Source organism: Nannospalax galili, unplaced genomic scaffold, assembly GCF_000622305.1.
Source record: "Nannospalax galili isolate Female #2095 unplaced genomic scaffold, S.galili_v1.0 scaffold735, whole genome shotgun sequence".
In the NCBI taxonomy this organism is placed as follows: domain Eukaryota; kingdom Metazoa; phylum Chordata; class Mammalia; order Rodentia; family Spalacidae; genus Nannospalax; species Nannospalax galili.
The window spans coordinates 1,187,276-1,203,339 of NW_008337053.1; the positions used below are offsets into that span (position 1 = coordinate 1,187,276).

Below are 16,064 nucleotides of genomic sequence, written 5' to 3' on the forward strand. Positions count from 1 at the left end.
GGATCCAAGACTCTTCTGACCTCTGAGGGCATTGCACAACATGGGTGCACTTACCTACATGCAGGCAATACACGCATACATATAAAATAAAAATAATAAATAAAGTAAAAAAAATAGCATCCCCCCTGGGTTTTCTGGCACTCATTTCCCAAATGGTGTTTGATGGTTGACTTGGAGGCCCTGCCCTTTTCTTCCTTTGCGCGGTCACTGGGCCTAGTAAGAGGAATGAGTCAATGTGGTAGAAAGCACTTGGATCATTGCTGCTGGGTGCAGGATGAGGACTTGCGTTCTCTAAGATTTGCCAGAAGCTTCTAGTTAGACATTGCGGGGTGCATTCCAGTGCCGTGTGCTTTATTTAGTAGACTAATCAAATATAGACGGCATAACACAGAGATCTCCCAGAAAGAATGAAAAGAAGTGCTTCCAGGAACTCAACAGCTCACCAGGACAGCTCCTAGGATGTAGAAACACCAAGCAAACATTGCAAGCAATTTAAACATATTATAGTGTGAGTCCCTGTGTCTGAGATGGTCAAGCTGTTTTCCTAGGCTAGATGAGATACTTTTATTTTTTTATTTTGTATTTTTTGGTCTTTTTGAGACAGGGTCTCCCTGTAGCCCCAGCTGACCTGGAATTCGCTATGTAGACCAGGCTGGCCTCGAACTCACAGAACTCCGCCTACCTCTGCCTCCCGAGTGCTGGTATTACAGGCGTGCACCATCATGCTCGGTCAGTCGAGATACTTTTATTCTTATGCTACAGTTTGTTTGAGAAGGTGTTCTTAGAGGAAGGAGAGCGCTCTAATTCCAGCTCTGTAGGAGGCTGAGGCAGGGGGATCATGTCTGAGCAACATAAGACCCTCATCGTAACAAATGAAGAAACGAAAAGAAAGAAAGATAAAAACAAAGCTACAATAACAAAATTAATGGAAAATTATAGAGGTCAGAGAATTCAAACCATCACTACGAATATAGCAAAAGAACAGATTGATATGGAGGAGAAAGAGAGCAAACACGCAAGGGTATTGAATGGGGTTAAATGCCCAATAAAGTGTTTTATACCCAAACAGCTGTAACACTGTAAGGACTCAAGGATCTCACACCTTATCCAACAAGGAACATTCTGAAAGGCTAGCAGGTGGCTCCCTGGCTCAGAAGCAATTTGAGGCAGGTTTGATACAGCTCAGGTGAGGGACCTTGTGTCTGCATCACACTGAAGTGTTGAATAGAAAAATGAGAGACACGAAAGCTCAGGTAAGGTTTTCCCTTCTGTTCACAGTTTAGTCTCATGACTTCAGCAGTTTACAAAAAGCCATGAAAGTAAACACTTGGTTATTAAACAATCATGTTGAAAACACAATTTCTGACTTAAAATAACTTAAAAAAAAAGGGCTCCTGGATTTTGATGTACATTTTTTGAAGAGTAGACCGGAAAAGAAAATGAGGTACATTATTTTAAATTCCGTTTGGCTTAAGCAAGTTTATTTTACCATCCGATAAATCTAGAGAGTGACAACCTTGGTGCTCAGGAGCACTTGGGAGTGGCCAAGCTGGCCAGTTCACTGTCCTGCAGTCACTTTATTCTCACAGGCAAGGTAGAAGCCACCTTTCAGCAGAAGACAGGAAAAAGGAAGAGAAAAAAAGGGTACAAAGAGTTCAAGCTTGTTAGGGAAGAGCTCTGAAAGCTGTCACAGGACACTTCACTTACATGTCATCTACACTGTAATGACATGTAAGTCATCAATGTGACACATTGCCACACAGAACTAAAGGATGCTGGGAAATTTCATATTTCTTTTGCACAGTCAGGTAAAAATTTAGTGCTGTGTTAAAAGAGGAGAATGAAAATTGGGGTACAAAAATGAACATATTTTGCTCAGAAATTTGTGGAGGAAAGGGCCTGCACATGACTGAATGAATGTGTAGTATAATGAATGGCATTGGTCTATCACAAGCCTGAAGAGTTCAGGACTAAGCACATGATACTGAAAATAGGAAACAACACACCTTAGAAGAAACGCCAAATGGGCACTAAGAAAGCACGGATACAAAGCTAATATGGGACAGAAAATAGCTACATGGTATTAGAGATTCCCAATGACAAACAAGCCAAAGGAATAGTTAATTTGTTGGATGCCAACTTTTTTTCTTGTGTATGTGTCTTTGGTGTGTGTGTATGTGTGTTTATGTGTATGTGGTACATATTACATATATACATGTATGTGTAAGTCAGTTTAAAAAAAGCCATGAAAGTAAATGGTCAGTTATTAAACAATAATGTTGAAAATACAATTTCTGACTTAAAATAACAATGTCATTTGCATGCTTTCAGTAACCTGAATGTCCTCTTGCTTGTACAGTAAGTGCCCTAACCTTTGAGCCATTGCCCCAGCATAGGGCTCACAATTTCTCATATACTCTTATGGTTTTTAAAAAAAAAATATTTTTATTTTATGTGTATGTATTATGCCTGCATGTATGTGAGTGCACTCGTGTCACGGAATGCTGTGGAGGTCCGAAGAGGGCTTCGGATTCCCCTGGAACTGGAGTTAAGGACGGTTTGTAGTCTCCATGTGGGTGCTGGGAATCGAACCCGGGTCCTCTGCAAGAACAGTCAGTGCTCCTAACCACTGAGCCATATCTCCAGCCCATCTTATGATTTTTTAAAAATATTTACTTGTTAGTTTACCAACAATATTGAGGTGGATAAGTCAAAAGTTAAAAAATGAAGACAAGTTGTCGGTGGTATGAGTTATTCACATGAATGAAGTCCCAGGCATTTTGCAGCCACAGTCTCAACACAAGCTATCAGCCAGTTACTGCTTCTAAAACATTTAACATAATCTTAGGTTGAAATAAGAAATCCAACTCACCATTTCTTAATTTTTTATTTTTCTAGTTTAGAAAATAGTGATTTGAGAGCCTCCACAAACATGAAATGTGGGTGTCTGGCAACTAGAGAGATGAGATCAATCTGTTTCCGACTTACTCATTCTTTCATCATTCACTCAAGACATGATGACTTTCACTATTTTATAAATAGGTCCATTCATTGTCATGTGCTGTTAAATTTATAACCTTAGAATGCCCGTTGGCTAATAGTATAAACAATAGTGGATACTTAGTTAAATATAAACTACTAAGATTAAAATAACTTTAAAATCCACTTTTAAATTTTTTATTGGGGTATATTTGATAATGCACAGTCAGATCAGTTTTAGAAAATCTTCAATTAGTGAAGAATGAGATCTAGCAACAAACATCCCATGAACATTTGTTAAATAATTTTGTGTTGCAGAAAAGATTGGGGAATCGTGTTTCAGCTGCTGTTACTTTTGGGAAATCAACAACTCCAGACCTGCAGTGGCTTTACCTGTGGGACACTGCTTGCAAATAATGGGCTGAAACCATACTATTTCATTATTTAAAACTAAAGGAATTGTAAAAACAACTGAACTAACGTTTTAAAGTGTAGACAAATGTTAATCAGATCAGAGAGGCATGTTTTGACATCTCTGATGTTATGGCATTCATGTTTTAATTACATTAATTTAATATACCTTTTATTATGTACAACCTATGGTAAGTAATTTGAGGGCTGGAGAGATGGTTCAGCAGTTAAGAGCACTGGCTGCTCTTGCAGATGACCCAGGTTCAATTCCTAGCATCCACATGGCAGCTAATAACCATCCATAACTCCAGTTCCAGGGGACCCAACACTCTCTTCTGACCTCCATAGGTACACTTACATACATACAGACAAAACACTAATAAGGATAAAAAAAAATTAATAAGATAGTTTAAAGAATTTTTAAATTTGTTCAAAAATCAGGTTTACATCATTAATATAAAGAAAATAAATAAATTTTTATCATTTGTTAGAGGATTAGAATTTTCTTTATATATAAAATATGACATGCTTAAACAAACTTTACAATACAAACTTGTAAAGTAAAAATACTTTTTATAGACATACATTTTACTATTTCCAAACTCTGAAATAATGAAACAATTACAATAATGATGGTGCTCTTGTGTTAGTATAAAATAAGCTAATGATCTATGTCTGGGAGAACAGTGAACAGTAGACTATCTCAATCTACTTCTTTCTAAAATGCAGATTTGAAGTAAACAATCTAGCTGGTGAAGAATCTTAAGTGATTCTGTACGAGGAAGGGCCAAAGAAATGTTGAAGGGCTGTGTGAAAAGGTGCCCACTTGGTCTGCCTGGACTCAGAGGCTATGTATGTCTTGTCTTAGAATTGTCAGTAACACTAGACTAAGAGCTGCTTATTAGTGTGGGGAGCCACCTGAGAACTGATAAGTCCTAATAAATTAAGGTAGCTGTACAGCTATTTGATAAATAAATCGAGACAAAAGTCAACAAAAAGCGAGAGTGCCATCAGACTAGTTCAAAAGGGAATGAGATATTCAACAAATAAAGTTGAATATGACATAGTTATTTACAAAAATTAAATATTAGCTAAAGTCAATTTTAGCATATAGTTTCAAAGTAGCTCCAGCTGAATTTAAGAAAATTTGAATTTATATTAGAAATTCAAAATACAAAAAAAATAGAATAAAATACATTTCAGGCAGTGGGATGAAAAACACTTTTAAGCATAAAAACAATACAGAAAGTTGTCCAAAAGCAATATAGACATGGTATTACAAAAATGTATTTTTATTTTTTATTTTATTTTATTTATTTTATTATTTTTTAGTTAGTACATAAGTATACTGCCTGCATGTATGTAAGTGTACCTGTGTTGTGCAATGCCCACGGAAGTCAGAAGAAGGCATCAAATGCCCCTGGAACTGAAGGTCCAGACAGTTGTTAGATGCCACGTAGGTGCTGGGGATCAAACCCAGGTCCTCTGCAAGAGCATCCAGTGCTCTTAACTGCTGAACCATCTCTCCAGTCCCATTTTGTAAGAATTTTTTAAATTGTCTTTAAACTTTATTTTTATTTTATGCGTATGAGTGTATTGCCTGCATGTGCATAAGTGCGCCCATGTTGTGCAATGCCTGGGAAGAACAGAAGAGGGCGTCAGATCCCCTGGAACTGGAGTTAACAGACAGTTGTTAGCTGCCATGTGGGTGCTGAGATTCAAACCCCAGTCAAGAGCAGCCAGTGCTTTTAACTGATGAGCCATCTCTTCAGCCCTGACTTTGTAAGAATCTTTAAGAATGCCTAATGTCTATAAAAATTTATAGCAAAGAATAAGTTCAGTAATTTACTTTAGATCTACTAATTTCAAAAAAAGATTGTATAAATCCTAAAAAGAATTAAAAAACATTGTTCTGAGTGAACAATATTGTTTCTACTGAGCAATATGTATGTATTTTATTATGGTTTACCTGTAGGGCAGGCTTAGGACACGTGAGTACCTGTAGTATATGGATAAAAACATATTTATAGCTTTATTCTATAGTTAAACCCATTGAACACTAAACAAGTAACCAACTTGATCAAACATGAAAGTTTTACACACTTTACTTATGTAATTTAATTATAATTTTCAACTTAATAGTTTCAAATGCTATTAAGAAATTCCTGGACACAGGAGCACACTGAAGAGTTCTGCCTGCGTCTGCATTAGGATTCTATTTATAAACCTATGTATACAGAGGGTCATAATCCAGCTAAAATATTCATAGTACAAATGTGTAAATTGCAACAGTTAGTGAAATTACAACTGAAAACACCAGGAGAAATGAAATTAATTAGGAAAACTGTTTTCCATTTTTTAGTCTTTTTTTTTTTTTTTTTAAAGCTTTTAGCACTTTGACAATGTCAAGAACAAAGAGCTGTCGCATAAATGAGCCAGAACTGCCGAACTTAATGCATTATAAGTATTAGCTTAACTCATTTTGAAAAAAATTCATAACTTAAAAACAACCATGATAACCTCTATGGGTCAAAATGACACCAACTGACACCATCAGCATAGGGACTTCCAGTCATTTGTCTCTCACCTGCCATTCACACGCAATCAGTTTCCCTCAAATGAAATCTTAAGACTGATACTTTGCTTTTAAAGGTATTTTTTAAAAATATATCTCTATTATCTAGGGGGTGAGCAAGTGTGATTGAACTCATATGGAGGTCAGAGGAAGCTCTGTGGGTGGAGCTGGAAATCCGCTTTAGGTTCTCAGCTGGAGGCAAGGGCCCTCAGCTGGCTAAGCCCCTCTCCTAGCCCTAGACTGACACTTTGCAAATTACAAAGCAGTAGTCACTCCCTACTGTTTTCAAAGCAAGATCAGGGCTTGGAGAGATGACTCAGGGACTCCTGCTGCTCTTGTAGGACCTAGGTTCAGTTCCCAGCACCTACATAGCAGTTAACAACCATTCTTAACTCCAGTTCCAGGGGACCCAATGCCCTCTCTTGGCCTCTATGGGTTTGTGCACACGTGGTGCACTTATATACATACAGGAAAAAAACTCAGTACATGTAAAACAAAAACAAAAAAATAAAAAACAAGCTCAAATTCCTTACAGCCTTCAACAATCTGGCCTCAACTCCTTCCCTTCTGTGATTGAGTTATACTTCCTAGTCCAGAAAGCTCTAATTTTAATCTTATGATATGACTTTTGAATATTTGCTTTCATGACCTTATGTATGCTATTTTTCTTCAACTGTATCATGCTTTCATCTTTTTAAGATTTATTTATTTTTATTTTATGTGTATGAGTGTTTTGCCTGCATGTATTTAAATGCACCACATGTGTACAATATCCTTAGAGGCCAGAAGATGGCATCAGATTCCTTGAAACTGGAATTAGGACCATTGTTAGCTGCCATGTGGGTGATGGGAATGGAACCCCAGTCTGCTGTAAGAACAGCTAGTGCTCTCAACTGCTGAGTCATCTCTCCAGCCCCTCATATGTTCATTTATCTATACATTTTAACTTTATCCATCATTCAAGATTTAATTTAAACTCATCATTACTCAAATCATCCATTCACCTCCCTTTACAATGGACATTTCCTGCTTATGAATTTCTATGAAATATATTTTCCACCCCATTAATTTTAGCAATTGGCAGCTATTACTGGTAATCGTTTGTTTTCTTTGTAGAAGAAAATCTGAACTGAAATTTGATGTTCATTCTATTATTACTAAAGTATTGTAATGACTGTATAATTAATGCCATCAGATCAAGTTCGTAAAATGTTATTGAATCTTGCATTCTGCCCCAACACCTAAGAGATAGTGTGCCCTTACAAATGGAATAGTGTTCTACGTGTTTCACAGAGGGTTGTATTTTCTACACTTGCCAAAGTGTGTTTGCATTGTACTACTTCTCATGATTGTTTATACTTTACAAGAAGAAATAATTAATTTCAGAAGCAGATCTTAATTCATGACTAAAAACATTATTATTAATGGCAAACCTCATATGTATTTGGGACAAGAATAAATCATTACAATGTTGGTATAAATAGTCTCTAAATAGTCATCATACTCAATCAATTAAAGTCTAGAGTACATTTTTAAAAACTTAAATTTCAATGTAAAAACCTTATTTTTCAGTCAAGACAGCTATAAATTTTCAGAAAATGTGACCAGTTGGTCCATTTCCCATTTATCATCTGCATATCTCCCCATGTTTCCTCTATTTTTAATGTCTTGGAATGTGTGTGGTACATTTCCTACAGTACCAAACCAATATTGGATGCATGTTGTTACTAAAGTTCATAGTCTTATGCAATTCAATGAATTTTGACAAATGTATAACATGATGTACCTGCTAGTCCAGTATTGGACGTTGTACTTGCACTGATGAAGCAACCCCCAGCAAACGAGCTTTCCATCCTTTCCCCTGCTGTCACATAGTGATATTTGCTTTTCCTCCATGTCTTTTTTGTGGCTTGATAGCTCATTTTTAAAAACACTAAATAATACTGAAATGTGTGAATGAACATATCACAGTTTGATTATCCATTCACCTACTGAACACCTCTGTTGTCTGCCATTTTTAGCAAGTGTATAAAAAGTCATTATAAACATTCATGTTCAGATTTCTGTGTGAACATAAGTCTTCTATTCAATGGGAGAAGTGCTTTAGAGCATAACTGTGATGTGTTTAGCTCCTAAGACACCACCAGAGTGGCTTACAAAGTGCAGCCACTTTGTATTCCCAGGGACAAGGGGGGAGTTTGGGCTGTTTTGCGTTCTTATCAGTGTGTGGTACTGTGAGCTGTAGGCTTTGGCATTCTACACGTGTGGTGTCAGTTGAAGTTGTTTTGATTTTAAGTTCCTTAATGACAAAGGTTACAGGGACTTTCCACTTCATATGCTAATTTGCCATCTATGTATCTTCCTTGGTGAACATGCCTGTTCATATATTTATCTACCCTTAACTATTTTATCTTTGTTATTTTAAAGATACTAGATATAATTGTGTATGGACACATTTATGTAAATAAATTTTATAACATAAAATGAATTAAATCTATACTGTTAAATGAGATATAAACATGTAATCATTAAGATTTCTCACTCAATAACCCAATTTTGATGAAAATGTCAGAAGTTATTTACAATAGAAATAGTCTTCTTTCTTTGTTGTTTTTAGTTCCTAGTTTTAATGTGTGCAAGAAGGTATGCTTGATTAAAGACAAAATTAAATGTTCTAATTAGCTTAATCATCAAACCACTTTTGTCAACCTTAAAACATATTTAGTTATATCATCCCATCTATATTTATATTGTCCCCTCAAAAAATGTTAATCTAATGCTCAAAAGGGTCATAGAAAGTAAGTATTAAATATGATGGAATCTGGCAGATTTTCATGTATTCAGGCATTAAAAATAATTTTTGAATAGGAAATTAAACTACTCTAAAATCATGAAGCTATTGACAATAAAAGCAAGGAATTACTATCAATAACCAAAATGCAATATTAAGGGAATACTTGTAATTCTGGAAGTAGTTGTTGGGAGAATTTTTTTTTTAAATATAGCAATTTATCCCAAGGTCCCCCATTTCTGCTTCCAAGTGTGACAGAGGCTTAAATATTAAATAGGAAGAAAGGTTTAGATAAATTTATTAGTGGTTGAGCATTAAAGCTTTCTTCCTCTGTTTCCAACTGATCATGAAAGAAACACCAGCCTTCTACAGGCCTTCCCCTAGCTAGGAGGATGCAATGTTGGGTAAAGGAGGAATGGTGAGAATACAGTGATTTTGAGGAATGGGAAATGTTGCAAAAATAAGATGTTTAGAAACCAAATTGAACACATTCTTAGATTTGTGTTTTTCTGAAGGTGGTGAAGTGGCTATTTTCTTCAGTATTCTTCGCGGTATGAGTTCCAGTTCAACCCAAAGGGACTCTGCTGCATGGTGTTATTTCCCTTGCACTTTCTTTAAAGAAAACGAAGAAGAGTCATTATAGTTCTCAGAGAAGAGCTTCCCAGAGAGAGTGCTTGTCTGTGAATTGAGCATGACAGGGCACTGGTTCCTGCTGGATGCTGTGTGACTGCCTTGGCATCATGGTCTGCCATGTACTTGTCAGCTACCTGTAGAGTTTCCAGAGCCTCTCCAGGCCTTTTCTCCACAAGCTACCTTCCCTTTAATTAAGACATTTCTTTAGGTGTGCTTGCTGTGTCTGTATAACTTTGGAAGTTCATAAACCAGGCCTGTTTTCTTAATGTCTCCAAAAATTACATTACTACTCTATGCATTTGACAATGATTCTCAAATACTTAAACTTAATAAATATTCCTTTGCCATTTCTTCATAGAATACAGTTTTTAGATAAGTAGTTGTGCTGAATGGGCTGAGCACAGCACATCAGAAAGGTGGCTTCTGTCCTCACAGAAGACAGCATTGGCTCGGCTGATTTCATGGCATGATAGCAATTTTGTTAAGCATATAGAAAAACTGAAAAAGAATAAATAAGAGGATGAAACGAGGGTATGGATTAAAGGTGCTTTCCTTTAATTATGAGAATATAGAATATTAACAATGATTTTAATAATTATCACAGATTATTATATAATAGCTTTTAGAGACACTATACATAGATAATTTTCATTTATAATTTTCTTGATATTTTGTTAGGCAAGAGTAAGAGAATATTTTAGGATTGTGCCTTCATGTACAAAGTATAATTTATGACAAGTTACACAAAGTATTTATTAGATTCTCAGGAGTAGTATGCGCATCCTTGACAGTTGTAATACTATTCACAAAAGCCAAATTAAGGAATCAGATTAGGTATTCATCAGCACATGAAAAGATAAAGAAAACATGGCTTGCGTACACAATGGAGTTTTATTCAGTTATAAAGAGGAATGAAATTATGTCATTTGCAGGAAAATGAACAGAACTAGAGATCATCATATTAAGGGACAAGAGAAAGATAAATATCACATTTTTTTCATATGAGGATCCTAAATTTTATTTGTATGTATAAAATGACTTGTGCCAATGAGATGACTCAGCAGGTATGCTGCTTGCTGCCTGACGATGCAAGCCCAAGGACCTGGGTTCAATCTTCGAACGCAAGCAAAGGTCGTAAGGTGGAAGGAAAGAACTGACCCACCAAGTGGTCCTCTGACCTTCACATTCATGCTGTGACACAAAGCCCATACACACGCGCACACACACACACACATTAAATTAATAAATACACAAGCACATACACACATGAATTAATAAATACAAAATTACTTAAGTATATGACATGAAGGTAGATGGAAGACTGTCTGGGAAAAGGACAGGAGCTATTGAGAGGCAGGGAACAGGAGACTGGGGCAAATATAAAGGACATAATAAATTTATAGAACTGTTTATGAGACTCATTACTACCTACAATAAATTTGCATGGATAAAATTTTTTAAATTAAAATGTTGAGACTCACTAAACTTTTAATTCTATGTTATTTAAAACATGCTATATTTATTATGAACCATTAAATTGTAGTATTTAAGGAAGGCATTTTATATAAACAACTTCACAAAGATTTAAAAATGAATTATAAAATATAAAATTTTATATGAGTAGTATTCATAATTAAATTTTGAATAGTCTCTGTATTAAAATACTTAGTTAAAAATGATTGCTTTAATTGGAATTTTATTTTATATCCATTTTTAGTAAAGCCAAGAGCTATTCTATCACTAATAATGCTTAATATAAAGTTTAGCCAAGTGCAGGAGCAAAATTGTTAGTGTACATCCTTTCATTGTATGAAGCCACACTGTCTAGGCACAAATTCTGCACTTGACACTTAGCAGGTGTAAGAATTTGGCAAACTACTTACATCTCTGTGCTTCAGTTACCTGAGCAACGAGGTGGGGCTCACAGGAACGCCTGCTCCACAGTCTGTTGATAACTGAATTAAGTTCATACATGGGAACAATTCTTTTACGGTATGAATTCAACAGACAGTAGCTGTTGCTGCTATTACAGTAGACTAGAAATGTAGTTCCAGACAATGAATCTGAATATATAATTACTTCTTTGCATGCAATTATCTTTTTGTTGCTTCCTGCCAGTGAGTGCTCTGACGGGTAGGTGTGTTAGGGAAGTGGGTCTCCAGCTGACTGAAGGACTGATACATCTTTCTGTGATTCCTTGCAGATATCATGGAAATCAGGACAGTGGCAGTTGGAATTGTGGCAATCAAAGGGGTGGAAAGTGAATACTATCTTGCAATGAACAAAGAAGGAAAACTCTATGCGAAGGTATTGATAATTGATAGCTTAGAGCTGTCATTCAAACTTACTTTTGTCAAAAATATTTGTCCTTCCAAAAAAGTAAAACTGGAATGAATTTTATCCAGTGTTACAAGTTGGTGAATTCATTAAAACATTCTCTACTCCAGCACTAAGAAAAATTTTTTCTGTGTGACCTTATATTGTTTGCGCTTTAGCTTCTTCATCTATAAAATGATTTGGCATGACTGATTTCTGAGAATCATTCCAACTCTAAACTCCCAAGTGCATTTTAGATTACTTGAAACCTAAAATTTCCATCTGTCAGCATTAAAGCTCTTTTTGTTAGTTCACCCAATTTGCATATTGCTGATATGAAGATTCTCGGGAAAAATTTCATTTATCAACATCATTTTCACAATCATGAGTTTTGAACTATAAGTATGCACAGTTGTGTCCACTTTATTACGATGCAAATTACGCAACAGTTCATCCCACTATAACAAAGTACAATAGGCTTTCCTTAGGATTCCTGTAACTCAGCACAACGTCTCCTGCAGGCAAACTATGTAATACAGGTTTGACTGAATGAACGCTTGGCTTATGGATGAACAAGTAAACTAACTTTCCATTTTCATTACCAGTGAAGGTAATATAGTATTAAGTGAAGTAGTTTGTGCAATAGGTTCCTCCCAGAGGGAGGCAGAGGCCATACCAACTGCACTAAATTTCCTGTGGGTGAAGAATGAGCAAAATGGCACAGCAATATGAATTACTAAGGAGGAAAGAAATCTCAACATTAAAGAGCAATAGACACTGATTGCCAGAAGGGACTTTTTGAGGTCATGTGACATAATCAAATGTACATTATGTTATTTTGTTAAATTCAAGATGCTTTTGTGGTAAAGCTATATTGGGCTTGCTTAATGTGAAGTTTAGAAGAAATCTTACAGGCTTCAGCTCTATCAATCATTACCTGCTTGCTGATAGCTTATCTGAGTTCCTCCAAAACCCGTTTGAATAATGTGTTTTTTTTTTTTTAAACAGAAAGAATGCAATGAAGATTGCAACTTCAAAGAATTAATTCTGGAAAACCATTACAACACATATGCATCTGCTAAATGGACACACAGTGGAGGAGAAATGTTTGTTGCTTTAAATCAAAAAGGGGTTCCTGTACGAGGGAAAAAAACGAAGAAAGAACAAAAAACGGCCCACTTTCTTCCTATGGCAATAACCTAATGATACATGGTGTATAAGAAACCAGTTTCAGCAGGGAGATTTCTTTAAGTGGACTTTTTTCTTTCTTCTTTCCTTACTCTCTCTCTCTCTCTCTTTTTTAAAGTAATCAAGAAAGGCTGGAAAACTACTGAAAAAACTGATCAAGCTGGACTTGCGCATTTTTGTTTATTTTAAGAGACTGCATTAAAGATTTGAAAACTATACACAAAAATCAGATTTAGTAACTAAAAGTTGTAAAAAGTTGTAAAACTGGTTGTAAAATCATGATGTTAGTAATAGTGATTTTTTTTCTTAAATTAATTTACCCTTAAGAGTATGCTAGATTTGATTATCTCATAATGATTATTTAAATATCACTATCTGCTTATAAAATGGCTGCTATAATAATAATAATAATAATGATAATAATAATAATGCAGATGATGTTATATAAGATCTGACAGACCTAAAAGCTGCTGGAATGAGTTGGGTAATCAAGCCGACACAAACTGTGGAAGATGAGCAGTATTTGAAATGTTTTCCAGTGAAAATTATAATCCACTTAAGCTCTGTTCAGAAAACAATTAATGCTGTAAAATTTTTGATATAGAATTAAATAGGTAGTTTTATAAAATTACAGGCTTAGCACATAACTGCACTGATTAACATGGAAAGAAAATTCGTAAGGCCACTCAAATTGAAAGAGGATCGCTAAAGGGATGTTACAAAAATCTTGTATATAAAATAGCAATAACAATGATAATACTGTATTTCATCTTGCCACAAAGTAACATTTCATAATCCCTAAGAACACAATTCAGAAATCTTTAAGTTTTTTTCAAGTAATATAATCTATCTTTTGTATAATTCATATTTGGGAACATGACTTTTAAAAATGTTCTTCCCACAAATAATCGTGCTTTTTTCCTGTGGTTACAGCATTAAACTCTATTTTAAGTTGTATTTGAATTTTATTGTTTTGTTATTTAAGTTTATGTTATTTATAAAAAAAACTTAAGAAGCTGTATGTGTTTCATATGCTTTTAATTTTAAAGGAATAACAAAACCGTCTGGCTGAACTGCAAGTTTCTCCTCCCTCTGGTGACAGACACCAAGCCTAGTGCATAGCACTTAGCCAGTAAATCCTGGATGGCAGACAAAAAAGACAGCCTGCAGCATGCTTACAATAGAGGCTCAGAGGGAACAATACAAATATGTGAAAAATGTTTTGCCATAGGACTCTTGCCAATTAATTTGGATCATATAAGTAAAAGAAATTACAGGATTTTAAAACTAGAATATATTTTAATGCGTGGTAGAAAAGTATATTTTAAAAGCAGGTATATTTAAAGTTAGCAATTTTATAACCTTTCGAGCATCTGCCATGTAAAAGATGACAACACTGAAAGTAATTTTCCAGTTAAATGGCAAAAGCATAACAGTCCAAATAGAAGCTGTAGTCATGGTATGGGGCCTTGAACACCACCAAGGCTTGAGGTCAGGCCACGGATAACAGGCTTGACAGAAAGATTCATACTCACTCTACAGTTCTTCCATCAGCAGATGTTCAGCACTTCATATGTTCACAGCTATTTAAATTGTGGGTATACTAACTATTTCGAGTTCAACTTCAAAGTGTTTTTCATTCAAGTACTTTTATATTACTTAGAACCTTATTTGGCAATATGGTTATAAGTGAGAGTTACGTGATAGGGCTCTGTCAACAAAAACATCATAGTCATTGACTTTCTTGTGGTTTGCCCACATGTCCTGGCTACAGGAAGTGAGGAAGAGTTGGTGTTCCTCACATGCGCTCTAAGAGAGTCCATGAAGGACATTCTGAACTATCTGATTCACAGATGTTGCTGGTGTAGCTCCCTAGGCCAGGCTCCTGTGACTAGAGTCATGTGATCATAATGAGAGTAGAAGAGGACTGACTACATTACAGTTGGTTTCTTAGTGCCTAGCAGAGTGCTAGTCCACAATCTGTTTATATGAATTCATTCAATAATGACTTTCAAAGAATTTGGAATGAAATTAATCTTACTATATTTTAAAAACTTGTAGTGAAGCATGGTTATGCAGAAATTTAGACAGAAATACTGTACATACACAGAAGATGGGTTGCAATTAGCATTACATTACAGTTACTATGAAAATATCATCAGACTATTGGATTTGAGTAGGACAAAACCAACATTTAGTGATAAAACCATTATTAGTGATATAAGGATATAAGCCATATTCAAACTTTTCCTAGAATATTCACTTTTAAAAAGATTTATGTTTATTTTTAATTGTGTGTATGTGTATGTGAGTGCAGTACCTGCAGATTCCAGAAGGGGGAGTTGATCTCCTGGAGCTGGAGTTGCAAGCAGTTGTGAGTCACCCACTGTGGATGCTGGGAACCAAACTTGGGTCCTCTGCAAGGGCAGTACATGCTCTTAACTGCTGAGCCATCTATCTAGCACCAGCATTTACTTTTAATTATTGGTTTTATTTTTTAATTATCATGTAAATTAAAAAAATATGCTTCAGCCAAATATATTTAGAATTCTATACTCTTAAGAGTCTCTGAACCTTCATCTTTCTTTCTTTCTCAAGAAATTGAGACTTTGACATACTCAAGGTCATGTAACTAGATAGAAGCAGACCTGTCACAGCATCTAGGACATTTCTCATGTCTCTTACTTTTAGATTATTTGTTAGTGATCTCCTGGATTCAAGGACTTTCTTCTTCCCTTAGAGACAAGAGTTATGCAATTTGGGAGTCTTTTAGATAGACCCACTGAAGGTGTACTTCAATTGCCTCACCCTGCGTCCCTGTTCAGCATGGAAGAAGCCAGAAGCAGACCTGTCACAGCATCTAGGACATTTCTCATGTCTCTTACTTTTAGATTATTTGTTAGTGATCTCCTGGATTCAAGGACTTTCTTCTTCCCTTAGAGACAAGAGTTATGCAATTTGGGAGTCTTTTAGATAGACCCACTGAAGGTGTACTTCAATTGCCTCACCCTGCGTCCCTGTTCAGCATGGAAGAAGCCAGAGCGGTCGGCGTCCCGATTCCCTTTTGTCAATTTGGGTAACCCCTTCAGAGGATGGTGTGATAAGAATAGGAGGTAGGAATTGTCTAGGCAGTTAGGGTAAAAAGACCCCAAAGAAAAGTAGCCAGTTTCT

The 16,064-nt window shown here is 35.6% G+C and overlaps 2 protein-coding genes across 3 annotated transcripts in view; one reads left to right on the forward strand and one right to left on the reverse strand.

The window, feature by feature from the left end:
* Positions 1–14,175, forward strand: part of Fgf7 (fibroblast growth factor 7) — a 67,446-nt gene extending 53,271 nt beyond the window's left edge. For both annotated transcript variants that reach the window (XM_008831795.3, XM_029562948.1), the window contains exons 3-4: positions 11,593–11,696; positions 12,714–14,175. In XM_008831795.3, the coding sequence (XP_008830017.1) occupies positions 11,593–11,696; positions 12,714–12,908 (299 nt within the window). In that variant the 3' untranslated portion in view covers positions 12,909–14,175. The remainder of the gene's footprint in view (positions 1–11,592; positions 11,697–12,713) is intronic.
* The window catches only part of Fam227b (family with sequence similarity 227 member B), a 237,896-nt gene that overhangs the window by 109,340 nt on the left and 112,492 nt on the right, over positions 1–16,064 (reverse strand). The gene's annotated exons all lie outside the window — the stretch shown is intronic.